Source organism: Actinia tenebrosa, unplaced genomic scaffold (genome assembly GCF_029948245.1).
Source record: "Actinia tenebrosa isolate PJP-AT-01 unplaced genomic scaffold, QUT_ActTen_1.0 PGA_scaffold12__29_contigs__length_12842862, whole genome shotgun sequence".
Lineage (NCBI taxonomy): Eukaryota > Metazoa > Cnidaria > Anthozoa > Actiniaria > Actiniidae > Actinia > Actinia tenebrosa.
Window position 1 is genome coordinate 6,622,969 of NW_028292572.1, and position 13,356 is coordinate 6,636,324.

Genomic DNA, 13,356 nt, shown 5'->3' on the forward strand with positions numbered 1-13,356 from the left:
CTCGTAATGTTTTGAAAGTTCTTTAACTGCACTCGCCTAAAGGCTCGTGCAATTACAAGAACTTTCAAAACATTACTCGTGTCTAATTAATTTCCAAACTGTACTCGAGATCGTGCGATTTCCTATACTAATTTTTTTTTTAATTGTTTGTTTGTTTGTTTGTTTTTTTTGACTAAGTTCTCTGTTTGTTTTTAGGAACAATAGTAATTTCTGAGAATGTCGATGTTCGTGACATTGTAGATTACTTGGTAACTGCACCTGGACGAGAGGTAAGTACATCATCTTCTTTATTCTAGATTGGTCAATCTGTTCAATCTATTAGCCTACCTCGTATGGAAGGAAGACTGCACTTCTTCCTTCCAGGTGATCTCGTTTTGACAGTCCATCAAAAACCCAGCCAATCAGCTCGCAGAAAGAAATCTGATCAGGCGGTCAATTTAGACTAATTGGGGGAAAACATGGCGACCGAAGTCAGAGAAAATAACTTTGCATCTTTGCTTTCCTAGCTACGTTATGGACTAGCAATACATTAAAAATTCTACCTTTTCTTATAACGAATACCTATGGGTGAAATGGTGCATTGTGTTTTCAATTTTTTTATAAAATTATCGTGAAATGTGATAGCTCTTTGTTCGCCGATAAACAACTGAAACTAGGACCGCCTGATCAACTACAACAATCCTTTGCGCGCGTTCACTGAGATCACGTGGTTCCCAATTCATCCCGACATCATCATTTTTTCTTTCCTTCCTTCCTTCCTTCCTTTCTTCCTTTCTTCCTTGCTTGCTTGCTTGCTTGCTTGCTTGCTTGCTTGCTTGCTTGCTTGCTTGCTTGCTTGCTTGCTTGCTTGCTTGCTTGCTTGCTTGCTTGCTTGCTTGCTTCTTGCTTGCTTGCTTGCTTGCTTGCTTGCTTGCTTGCTTGCTTGCTTGCTTGCTTGCTTGCTTGCTTGCTTGCTTGCTTGCTTGCTTGCTTGCTTGCTTGCTTGCTTGCTTCCTTGCTTCCTTGCTTCCTTGCTTCCTTGCTTCCTTGCTTCCTTGCTTCCTTGCTTCCTTGCTTCCTTGCTTCCTTGCTTCCTGCTTCCTTGCTTCCTTGCTTCCTTGCTTCCTTGCTTGCTTGCTTGCTTGCTTGCTTGCTTGCTTGCTTGCTTGCTTGCTTGCTTCCTTGCTTCCTTGCTTCCTTGCTTGCTTGCTTCCTTGCTTCCTTGCTTCCTTGCTTCCTTGCTTCCTTGCTTCCTTGCTTCCTTGCTTCCTTGCTTCCTTGCTTCCTTGCTTCCTTGCTTCCTTGCTTCCTTGCTTCCTTGCTTCCTTGCTTCCTTGCTTCCTTGCTTCCTTGCTTCCTTGCTTCCTTGCTTCCTTGCTTCCTTGCTTCCTTGCTTCCTTGCTTCCTTGCTTCCTTGCTTCCTTGCTTCCTTGCTTCCTTGCTTCCTTGCTTCCTTGCTTCCTTGCTTCCTTGCTTCCTTGCTTCCTTGCTTCCTTGCTTCCTTGCTTCCTTGCTTCCTTGCTTCCTTGCTTCCTTGCTTGCTTGCTTGCTTGCTTGCTTGCTTGCTTGCTTGCTTGCTTGCTTGCTTGCTTGCTTGCTTCCTTGCTTCCTTGCTTCCTTGCTTCCTTGCTTCCTTGCTTCCTTGCTTCCTTGCTTCCTTGCTTCCTTGCTTGCTTGCTTCCTTGCTTCCTTGCTTCCTTGCTTCCTTGCTTCCTTGCTTCCTTGCTTCCTTGCTTCCTTGCTTCCTTCACTTTAGGACAACGACGATGGGTTTTACACAATGGATATCAATAAAGTGGCTGAAAGATATAAAAAGGTATTATTAAAGATCGAAATTCTCCAATTACAGCATCACCACTAACAACTGCCTTTAACAATCGTACCACTACCACTAGCCATGCTAGCAACATTACTATTATCAACCAATTCCACTACCAACAACTACTTTTACAGATTTTACGACCATTACCGCCATCAATTAGTACAACATCCAACCGCCACCCGGCTAGCTCAATTGGTAAGAGCGTTGGTCTGTTGTGCGGGAGGTCGTTGTTCAAGCCTCGGCCGGACCAACACTTAGGGTCTTAAAATAACTGAGGGGAAGGTGCTACCTTTGTATTTACATCTGCAAATGGTTAGACCTTCACGTGGCTCGGATGATCACGTTAATGGCAGTCCCGTCCCTAATTAACTAGAGACGTTAACAGAGGACCACAAATTTATCAGTTGAATTACTGTCAAATGTTATCCTCTATAAACAAAGTTTATTATTATTATTATTATTATTATTATTGTTATTATTATTATTATTATCAAAACTACAAATACCATTCAGATATAAAAGGAACTTATAAAAACCCTGATTAATTCTTTGCCAATTTACTCGTCTCTAGTGGGTTGAACTTCTTCCAAGGATACGTCCATTTTATGGTAAGTTGTTTTCACTCCTTTCTTCTCTTTTACATTTACTGGGACTTTTCGAAGCACCCTTACCGAGATGATAGAGTATGACACTAGTAGAGAATGTGCACTCACTTGATGCAGTAAGACACTAGTAGAGAATGTGCACTCACTTGATGCAGTATGACACTAGTAGAGAATGTGCACTCAGTTGATAGAGTATGACACTAGTAGAGAATGTGCACTCAGTTGATGGAGTATGACACTAGTAGAGAATGTGCACTCACTTGATGCAGTATGACACTAGTAGAGAATGTGCACTCACTTGATGCAGTATGACACTAGTAGAGAATGTGCACTCACTTGATGCAGTATGACACTAGTAGAGAATGTGCACTCAGTTGATAGAGTATGACACTAGTAGAGAATGTGCACTCAGTTGATGCAGTATGACACTAGTAGAGAATGTGCACTCAGTTGATAGAGTATGACACTAGTAGAGAATGTGCACTCAGTTGATGGAGTATGACACTAGTAGAGAATGTGCACTCAGTTGATGGAGTATGACACTAGTAGAGAATGTGCACTCAGTTGATAGAGTATGACACTAGGTAGAGAATGTGCACTCAGTTGATGGAGTATGACACTAGTAGAGAATGTGCACTCAGTTGATGGAGTATGACACTAGTAGAGAATGTGCACTCAGTTGATAGAGTATGACACAAGTAGAGAATGTGCACTTAGTTGATGGAGTATGATACTAGTAGAGAATGTGCACTCAGTTGATAGAGTATGACACTAGTAGAGAATGTGCACTCAGTTGATGGAGTATGACACTACTAGAGAATGTGCACTCAGTTGATAGAGTATGACACTAGTAGAGAATGTCTGGGAGTTTTGTGCAACCTTGTTAGCCCTATATTCAAAAGCGAGCAGTTGCAGGCTTAACTTGAAACAATAGTAGACGCTATTTGTGTAGGTTAGATGTCAAGAGTTATCATTTGCTTCCATACAGCTGTCAAGTGTAATCCTGACCCCGTCTTGGTACGTCTCTTATCCAAGCTGGGAATTGGCTTTGACTGTGCTAGTAAGGTTGGTATTTCAAAAATAGAATAACCATCGCTTAATAGAACTCATTTTAATGCATGAAATAAATCTTTTAAACTAAATTAGAATACAGCTTTTCTAATGTTGTTTTTTTTGTGTAACTTTTTGATAGGGAGAGATTAGATTAGCCATCGAGATGGGAGTCAGTCCACAAGATATAATCTACGCTCATCTCTGCAAGAAGCTATCTCACATCAGGTAGAACCTTTGAATTCATGCATAGGTTTAATCAATGGACACGCGTTCTCCTGTGTTCCTATAAAGTGTGATACAAGACAGGGCAGAAAAACAGTTTTTGGCCTTTCGCCATAAAGACGGCTTTACGTATTTAAGCTCAATATTTTGTAAACACGTTCTTTTGGAGCCAAATAGCAAAATATCAAATGCGACCAAAATTTATTGAATGCGTATTTGAGATATAAAGCCGTGTACTTTGGGAGAGGTGATATTTTGATCAGCAGAAAAACTGACATTTTCGTGAATACTAATAAGTAGCTTTACTCTAATTCGACAAAATTTCGTCACAAGTTTCGAGCAGTTTGTCACAAAATAAAACCCTTAATATATTCTAGTATTAAACTCAGTTAAATAAAAAAATTGTGAAAGTAGCGGGTTTGTCGTTTATCTGCCCTGTCATGATGCAATATTTTGATTCCTTGACAACTCCCCTGACTAAAAGGGAATGCAGGCCAGTCTCCCTATAAAAGATAGGACTTCGTAAGTAACACAGACCGATGTAGGGCGAGGAATTGTTAAGAACCAGGACCTTTTTAACTCGAGGATACGCGAAGCGTAGAAACGAGCTATTGTGAGGGGTCTGAATATGCAAATGTGTCACTTACTCACTATGGCGTTAGCAAATCGATATTTAAACGTAAATCTATCGTCTGACGTCGTCTGCCCACGAAAAGGTACTCGAAGTTATCTATCGGATTTTGTACAAATACGAAAGCTTTATTAGTCTTGTCAGTGTTTTATCTTGGTCTATACTAAATTCCATAATTCGGTAATTCTGTACTAAATATATAACGTATAAACTTCTGACTTGGTAACAAAGCTTTAGTCAAATGATAATTCATGTGTGTTCTAGAGATAAGATTCCTACATATGTGAACTACTGATGTGTAGTGTACGTGTTGACTAGGTTTGCAGAACAATGTGGAGTGTCGATGATGACCTTTGACTGCGAGTCAGAACTGCACAAGATGAAGGAAACATGTCCAGAATCTAAGTGAGTCGCAACATACATCTATTCCATCTGTCCCATCCCATCTCATCCCATCCCATCCCAACCACCCATCCACCCACCCACCAATCAACCCACTTATCCACCCATCCATCCATGCACACAACCCTCTATCCATCCATCCATCCATCCATCCATCCATCCATCCATCCATCTATCCATCCATCCACCCACCCATCCATCCATCCACCCATCCATCCATCCACCCATCCACCCATCCACCCATTCACCCACCCATCCACCCATTCATCCATCCACCCATCCACCCATTCATCCATCCACCCATCCACCCATCCATCCATCCACCCATCCATCCATCCACCCATCCACCCATTCACCCACCCATCCACCCATTCATCCATCCATCCATCCATTCATCCCATCCCATCCGTTTGTTTATACATTCATTGAACCATATATCTTCCCATATATCGATGCATCATCCTGACATTCCTCCCTTGTCTTTTAGACAAAAAGATAAGATAAGATAACTAAGATTACCATTCTTGTGATTGCAGAATTCTCATACGATTCCGACCAAGTAGCTTTAGCGCACGACACGATACGGTAAAGAATATTTATTGATTTCGATCATGTCCCGAGGTAGTTTTCGAGATATTCGCGATGTAAAATAAGCTTATCGACAACTTTTGAAGAAAAAGGTAATCAAGCTTTTAATTTTTTTTTTTCTTAAATCCTAAATTATATATCTTTTTACAGCTTTACACCTACTTGCAAGAACGTTGACATTTGAAAATAGAAAATTAGTGATTTAGTGGGATAGGAATTATATTAAAAAACAAAAGAAGATCACTGAAGATGAACTTTTTCTTTTGTCTTTTAAAGTATTCCTTTCTCCCTAAATTACTAATGTTCTAATATCTTTTGACAACGTTCTTGCAAGTAGGTGTAAGTGAAAGGATTTGGAAAATGTTGACTGAATATAGTGAAAATTAATTTTTTACACGTCTTGTGCTTGGTAATTTTTGTCCTTTTTTCAAATTTTGTCAAAAGTTTTTTTTGTGACCTTTCGAGAATACTATAAAAAATAGATTCCTGTGCACAATTTGAGGGTTTTGCCCTGTTGAAGTTCAAAACGTGTATGGTTCCTCGACGACTTGCAATAACAGGTCACGTGACCCTACTTCTTTTAAAGCGAGCAGTTTTCTGAAAACGAACTTTAGAAATGAAAGAGTAGCTCAACAGGAAGTTTCAGCTCATAGTGTTGACTATTCTCGACTTTCACATCCCCATTCCCGTCTTTGGGGGGTAACCAGAGGGTAAAAACCCACTTGTTTTGCTGAAGGCTGATCAGACAATGTTGAAAATACCTTGTTTGGTATCCGAAGATAAAATGAAGAAGTAAAAAACAGAAAAAGATAGAAGCTTGAAGACGTTTAATGTAAGATTTTAAACATTTTTTCGTAACTCAATACATTTTCTGTAAGACCAAAACTCTTCATGATCTTACTCGCAAAAACAACTTGGAATAAACTGATAATCAGTATTGTACAAATAAAAGCAGGTATAGTATAAATTCAATTAAGAAACATTTCCATTTGGGACAGTTTTTTGATTGGTTACCCCCCAAAAACGCAAGGCATTATGGGGATGTGAAAGTCGAAAATAGGAGAAATGGCATTAAATACAAAATGAAATATTTTATAAGGATTTGCATGGGCAAGCTTTGCCATCCAGCATATTTTCCCATACAAATCCTCATAAAATATTTGATTTTATATTTAATGCGATTTTTCCTGTTTCGCTTGTTATGAGCTAAAACTCTGCCACCCTCCTAATATCGAGGTGCTCTTTTCATTTCTGTTGCTCATTCTAACACAGTTGCTCGTTTTAAGGGAAGTATATAGGCGCATGTGACCTGTTTGTGGAAGTCGTCTTTTTGAAGTCATTCGCGATTTTGAACGGTTTTAGTGCGCGCGCACAATGTGGGCTCAAATAATGGCGTCATCGTCGTTGCGTAGGAGCGTGCGCAGTAGCGGATAACCGTATTCGTCAGCATACGTCACTACCACAGGAATACCAATCAACAAATTTATGTCTGCCGTGCTCCCTTGCTTAAGGTGGCTGCCTACTTTTGAACGTTCGATTTCAGCCCACGATCTGCGCGCGCTCAAAAACCGCTGAAAGATCTACAAGATTTTATTGAAGAACCATACGCGTTTTGAGCTTCATCAGGGCAAAACCCTCAAATTTTGCACGGGACTCTCTATTTTTTAATTAGCTCATTCGAAAAAACTCCTAAAAATCTAGGTTATATCAACATTTTAGGAAAAGTTTAAATCAGGAACACTTGAAAAAATAGATTTTTGTAGGGATTTTTGTTCGACTTTATGAGATTTTTAAGAGCACCGAAACTACAAAATATGACAAATCAATCTCTTTGTCTTTTTGTCGAAAATATCCATGTATTATTGTAGAAGGATTGACTAGCCTTCGTTCGTACAATCATATAGTCTGCAAATAACTATTATCTTATTAATCTTTTTTTTCTAATCACTTCCGGTGGCGCAATTCTTACTCCCAAAGCTCGTGCGTAGGCTTCCATTAAATGCTGATTATCTCGAAAACGAGCTCGGGACACCCTATTTTTCTTTCCAGATTTGGAATCAGCATTAAATTTCAATTCGGAAAATCGAAGTTTTAAGAAAAGCTTAAATCAATTTCCAAAAGTAGGCAGTCACCTTAAAGACCTTTCTCCAGTCTAAATTTCTCTAGTTTCTCTTAGAATGGAGAGAAGAGTGGCATTAATCCGCGTGATTGCAAAGGTCTTCTCATGAAAGCGAAGAATCTAGGACTGGATGTCGTTGGCGTAAGGTCAGAATCACAAACCCTATTGAAAAAATTCTCCCTAATAATTTGTGACCCAGTCGTTTTCTTACTAATGACATGGCGTCGTATAATGATTTTTTCAGTTTTCACGTAGGCTCCGATAGCCTCGATGCAAAGCCTTATGGAGAGGCCATTCAGACAGCTAAAGCGATATTTGAAACTGGGGTAAGTTTGAGTGTTGATCTCTGAGATAGATCGTGGCATTATTGTGAAACGATAAGGGTTCTTCTGGTCTTGTCCGTACTATAGACCAAATTCAAAACTCGCACCGACGTGAGGCTTAAGTTGTGAACAAAGGGGTCTGGCGTGACTCAAAGTAATCTGGCGTGATTCAAAAGTCACGAATCACGCCAGATTCCTTTGTTCACAACTTAAGCCTCACATCGGTGCGAGTTTTGAATTTGGTCTATAAATACTCCAGTTTCGAATTCTGTGTTTACAGGGTTTACCTCGATTTTGTATAGAATTACTTTGAATTGTCATGCATTCCAGTGAAGGTCTGTGAAATTTCAAAGTTTTTGTATCGTTCAATTTGTCCTTATTCACTATGACGTCACTGCTTGTATATGTGGGGAATAGAATCGCCTAATCCAATAGAAAATTCAACCAAATTTGCTCCTAGCGAAACAGTTTAATCTAAAATGGCCTGGTTTTCAGATATAATATGTGTTAATATGTACTAAAAAATATTCTGAGCGTTTGCTGGCTATTCTACTTCTCTTCGTGGATTGATACGGGTTTTAGAACAATTTTCGGTGAATTTGCGTTGATTTAACCCCCTCCGACGACCATGATCCTTTGCGTTTAAACAATAGATTGTTGAAGATTGTTTTGATGTGACGTCATGGTCAATTAGGGCAATTGTGCATTCTTTACTTTACTGTTGATATTTGTGAACATTTAAACACTGAAATGAAGCTAACCCTGTATAAGGCCCCGTCCACACGTATCCGCAAATTTTTGTATCCGCAATTTTTTTTTTACGGATACAGGTTGCGTCCACACGTGTCCGCAAATTTTTGTGTCCGTATCCGCAAATTTTACGAAAACGGATACGTGTGGACGGTGAAAACGATTCGAATATGCTGCGTGTGGACGTAAACATTTTCGTATCCGCAAAAAATAATTTGCGGATACAAAAATTTCCGGATACGTGTGGACGGAGCCTAAATGAGTCTGTGATCAAGGAACACAGGGGTATTTGACTAATTTGAAAACGGTGTATTGTTTTGCTTTTCTTGCATAAGAATAAATCAGCCATATGTAACCATTTGTCGTAACTTTACTTTAAGGAAAAGGTTGGTTTTTCCTTCAGCATCCTGGACATTGGGGGAGGATTTCCGGGGAAAGAGGGCAAATGCTCTTTTGAAGAGGTAAACAATTCCCACACCCAAATTACCGCATATTATGCATCTTAGATATATCTGCAATAAAACAGTCATTTTTCCACTGTACCACGTGAAATCGCATACGCTGTTCCCTGACGATGAGATATCGATGCCACTACCACAGACACGAATTAAAAACGTCTGCGCATGCTCTGAATCCGTATGCGAATTAGTCAAAACATACTTGAGTTTCAAGCATGCCTGATAAATTGGACTTCACAAAATGTCAAAACTTAGTGTCCATGCTTGAAACTTAAGGCTAATTCCTTCATATTGTGTTTGTTAAGACAGTATCTTGGTCTGACAAAAGGATACTCTCGAACTTTTTTGTATACTTGGAGAAAAAAAAAACCATTTATTTTCTCACTCAAACTCTTCAAAATTCTTAGAACACGTGCTGAAATGCACGAATGCGCAAACGTTTTTCTCTAGTGTCACTACCAGAATGTTTCGCCAATTTTCAATGACGACTAACCAGAGTCTTTCCTAGATATGCGATGTGGTTAATTCTGCCCTTGACAAATACTTTCCTGTGGGATGTGGGGTGAAGATTATTGCTGAACCTGGGAGGTATTTTGCTTGTTCGCTCTACACTCTTGTGGCGAACGTTACGACCGTCAAAGAGATCAAAAAGCAGGAAAGTCTTTTTGTGACATTCAAGGACGGAGGCCCAGAAACAGTAAGTCGTTAGAGCCTAGCCATCTCGCGCTGCTAAAAATTGGTGACATTGCATACGTGTGGAAAGGTGAGAGCTGTTGTGCGCGATATTTGTAAAGGTGCATAAGCGTAAAGGGGCACTCTGGATACCAGCTTTTAGCTGAATGGGCCACCCTAGGCCTGTTTAAATAAAGCTTCCATAACCATAACCATATATTGGTCCGTACAATGGTGCACGCAACAGCTCCTGAGATGGACACACGGTGCAAATGGTTTGGTCTGTACAAACGTTGCAAGCAACAGCTCCTGAGATGGACACACGGTGCAAATGGATTGGTCAATACAAACGTTGCTCGCACCAGTTCCTGTGGTGGACACACGGTGCAAATGGATTGGTCTGTACAAACGTTGCAAGCAACAGTTCCTGAGATGGACACACGGTGCGAATGGATTGGTCTGTACAAACGTTGCTCGCACCAGTTCCTGCGGTGGACACACGGTGCAAATGGATTGGTCTGTACAAACGTTGCAAGCAACAGTTCCTGAGATGGACACACGGTGCAAATGGATTGGTCTGTACAAACGTTGCTCGCACCAGTTCCTGCGGTGGACACACGGTGCAAATGGATTGGTCTGTACAAACGTTGCAAGCAACAGTTCCTGAGATGGACACACGGTGCAAATGGATTGGTCTGTACAAACGTTGCTCGCACCAGTTCCTGCGGTGAACACACGGTGCAAATGGATTGGTCTGTACAAACGTTGCAAGCAACAATTCCTGAGATGCACGTGGACACGCAGTGCAGCGTATGTTGTTCCAACTTTTCAAGTGGTTTGCTAATTTTTATTTATGCTTCCTTACTCCTTTAGGGTTACATGTATTATATAGACAATGGGATCTGGAGCTCCTTTCATAAAATTCATTATGACAAAGCCTTTGACTTTGGTCCAAAACCACTTGGAACTACAAGCAATATTCTCTTTCCTTCGTGCATTTGGGGACAAACCCTTGACTCCAATGATAGAATCAGCAAGAATTGTATGCTACCAAAGGTAAAGCATTTGCATTAAAGGGTTGGAAGGAGGAACGAATTCGAGCGTATATAAGCAAAACGGTTGAAGGAAACAAGTGTGGATAGAAATGCTAGGATGAAAGAAATGGAAAGAAGGGAGCGAGAAAGGAAGGAAGGAAGGAAGGAAGGGAGGGAGGGCGGGCGGGAGGGAGGGAGGGAGGGAGGGAGGAATGCAATAGATGCAAAACAATTTAACAGTACAAGAGAGCGAAAAAGGAAGGAAGGAAGAAACGAGGGAGGGAGGGAGGGAAGGAGAAAGGTAGAAGAATCGAAGATGAAATATTTGAAAACAATACACAAAAATATGTATTTCTTTTAGAAAAGCATCCTCTTTTCCTTATCACTTTGTTCTTCAGCTTTCTGTTGGTGACTGGCTGTATTTCGTGAACATGGGTGATTACAATCAAGCCATGTGCAATGGATTCAACGGCTTTCCCATTAAACGATATACCTACTACTATGTCACACCCAAGACTTGGTGAGTATACGTTTATACAAGCTGCCGCTATCATACTGCCTGACTTGGTTTCGGGGAGTCAGGAACACGTGGTGGTAAAATACTCGCTGCTCACCTTTGAGATTCGGGGTTCGAATCCCAGTTGCTGCATGCGAGCTGAGTTAGTTGTTTTTTTTTCTGACTGCAAGGGTTTTTCCGGCCCTCTGGTTTTTCCTCCCTCCTCTTAAATCAACCATAATTAATTCAAGCAGGTTAGAGCTGTGCTCCGGGGTCATACATGGACTATATAGCACCTGCAAGAGGCGCCTTCACATGCTTTCAGTTCGACTCCGTTGAGCTGACCCACTGCCATCCTTGCGGTGGTAATAAGCGTTGACAATTTTCTCCCCCTAAGTACAAAAGTACATTCTTTTGTCTGCACATTTAGAAATAGGAAATGATCAACTAACCTTTTTGCTTTTTGAAAAAGCATTTCACTGAAAGTCTTAGGGCTTCCTGTATATAGGCTATTTCGTTACGAGTGACTATAATTGTCTCATAAACAAGCTGTTTTAAAAAAATCATTCACTGAAAACTGAAAATATTTTTTCTTTCTTTCTTTCTTTTTCCAGGGATAAGATCAAACCGGACTTGGAAGAATTCGATTTTGATATTTTGGAGTTTTAGTTGCACTTCACATTATGGTAGGAATAGAATTCTTAGTAAGTCTTGTTACACTATACATTTAAGTAATTTTGGGCATAACTAATTTTGACCCACTATTGGCGTCAAATCGTGGTAAATTTTCACTAGAAAAACACGGGAAAAGTTTAACACGGCTGTAAATCAATCAGAAAGCGAGAAAATTTACATTTGTGTTGAGTGTTATTTGTGCTAATGCAGTTTGATGCTTATTTAAATATGTTACAATCCTTGAATATGATTGGGTGAACATAAGTGTGCAATAAACCAATTTTTCCAATCAGAAGCAAGCAGTCCTCGATCTGCAGTTATTTTGGGTAAGACGACCAACACACCAAAAAAACGTCTTTTTTTTAATATAATCTTTATTTCTATCCGAAAACCACTAAGTACTGCGAGATAAATGCAAGTCATTTCAAGATATTCAAGAGTAAAATACTTTTTCTTTAGTTAAGAAATGAGTAAATTGAGAAAGTTACAAATTGTGTACATTTAGTTTGTTGAGGGAAAGTTCGTTTGATATGCCGGGGGGGATGAAAGTATGTTGAACGTGGGGGAGGGGGTAGGGGTTACCAAACTTTGTTATCCATACGTGGGGGGCTCTCAATTGAACATTTTCATGGGTTGTTTGGGGGAACTTCGGAAATTAAGTCCCAAGGGGGGGGGGCCTGTAAAAAAAATAAGGTTTTTGGGGAGAAATCTTCATCCCCCCCCCCCCCCCCCCCTCGGCATATTAAATGAACTTTCCCTAACCACATGAGACTACTAACCTACTTCGCAAAGGTTGTCCGACTCAATATTATTATAACCATGATAAATTTAAGGAAAAAAGCAAAGATAAAGCATTCTGTATATATACATAAAGAGATATATCGGATACAGAAGGTAAACATGATTGGTTTAGCCTGGTTTTGGCTTCTAAAAGACTCGTTATAACACCTTGGGTGTAGTGTTTTCCCATTTCAGACCACGTGTCATTCTCCTAAGAATAAGATTCTGTGTTTGAGTTGTATCCATATTCATGTGTCTTCTCGTACGCAACCGAGCGCAAGCCTTAAACAAAGAAATGATACTCTAGGGAATGACATGTGGTCTGAAATGGGAAAACACTACGCCCAAGTGAAATTGGTTTATTTACTACGAAGACAACTTTCGTAAAATAGCTACATACTATAGAATAAAAACGAATAAATATAGTGTTCATTTTCACGTTTATAAAACGCGTTCTTTATCTTTAGACTCTCTCAGAGAGTAGGGATAAAATATTTTTAGATATACACGCTCATATATTGTATCGGTAAAAAAGAAAAAAGATTTAAGAGATTCCAGAAAAAAATTCTTTGCAAAATCTTTCGTTAAGGATATGATAGAAAAACGAGTTTTATAAAAAGAACGAATTGTTTTGAACCTTGTTTCCATACAGGTTTTTCTGGTTTTTATCACGTTTTGAAACTGCCAAGTTGCAATTTGTTTTTCATATCTTTTTCAACATCTTGACAAAACAAAGCAAAACGAAAC

General features: G+C 39.8%; 1 protein-coding gene across 1 annotated transcript; it reads left to right on the forward strand.

Moving 5' to 3' along the window:
* The first annotated feature begins 218 nt into the window (after positions 1-218).
* Positions 219-12,056, forward strand: LOC148912134 (ornithine decarboxylase 1-like). Its single transcript, XM_089027967.1, has 14 exons — positions 219-269; positions 1,736-1,795; positions 2,373-2,409; positions 3,395-3,471; positions 3,599-3,684; positions 4,631-4,717; positions 5,251-5,299; positions 7,479-7,567; positions 7,666-7,747; positions 8,875-8,955; positions 9,461-9,649; positions 10,498-10,680; positions 11,057-11,178; positions 11,769-12,056. The coding sequence occupies exons 2-14, from the start codon at positions 1,760-1,762 to the stop codon at positions 11,821-11,823; spliced, it is 1,173 nt and encodes a 390-aa protein (XP_088884093.1). The 5' UTR covers positions 219-269; positions 1,736-1,759; the 3' UTR covers positions 11,824-12,056.
* Positions 12,057-13,356: the final 1,300 nt, after the last annotated feature.

Coding starts and splice junctions, on each gene's coding strand:
- LOC148912134 (XM_089027967.1), top strand. CDS start 1,760: ATGGATATCAATAAAGTGGCTGAAAGATATAAAAAG. Junction 3,685..4,630: donor AAGAAGCTATCTCACATCAG/GTAGAACCTTTG, acceptor CGTGTTGACTAG/GTTTGCAGAACAATGTGGAG. Junction 7,748..8,874: donor AAGCGATATTTGAAACTGGG/GTAAGTTTGAGT, acceptor CTTTACTTTAAG/GAAAAGGTTGGTTTTTCCTT.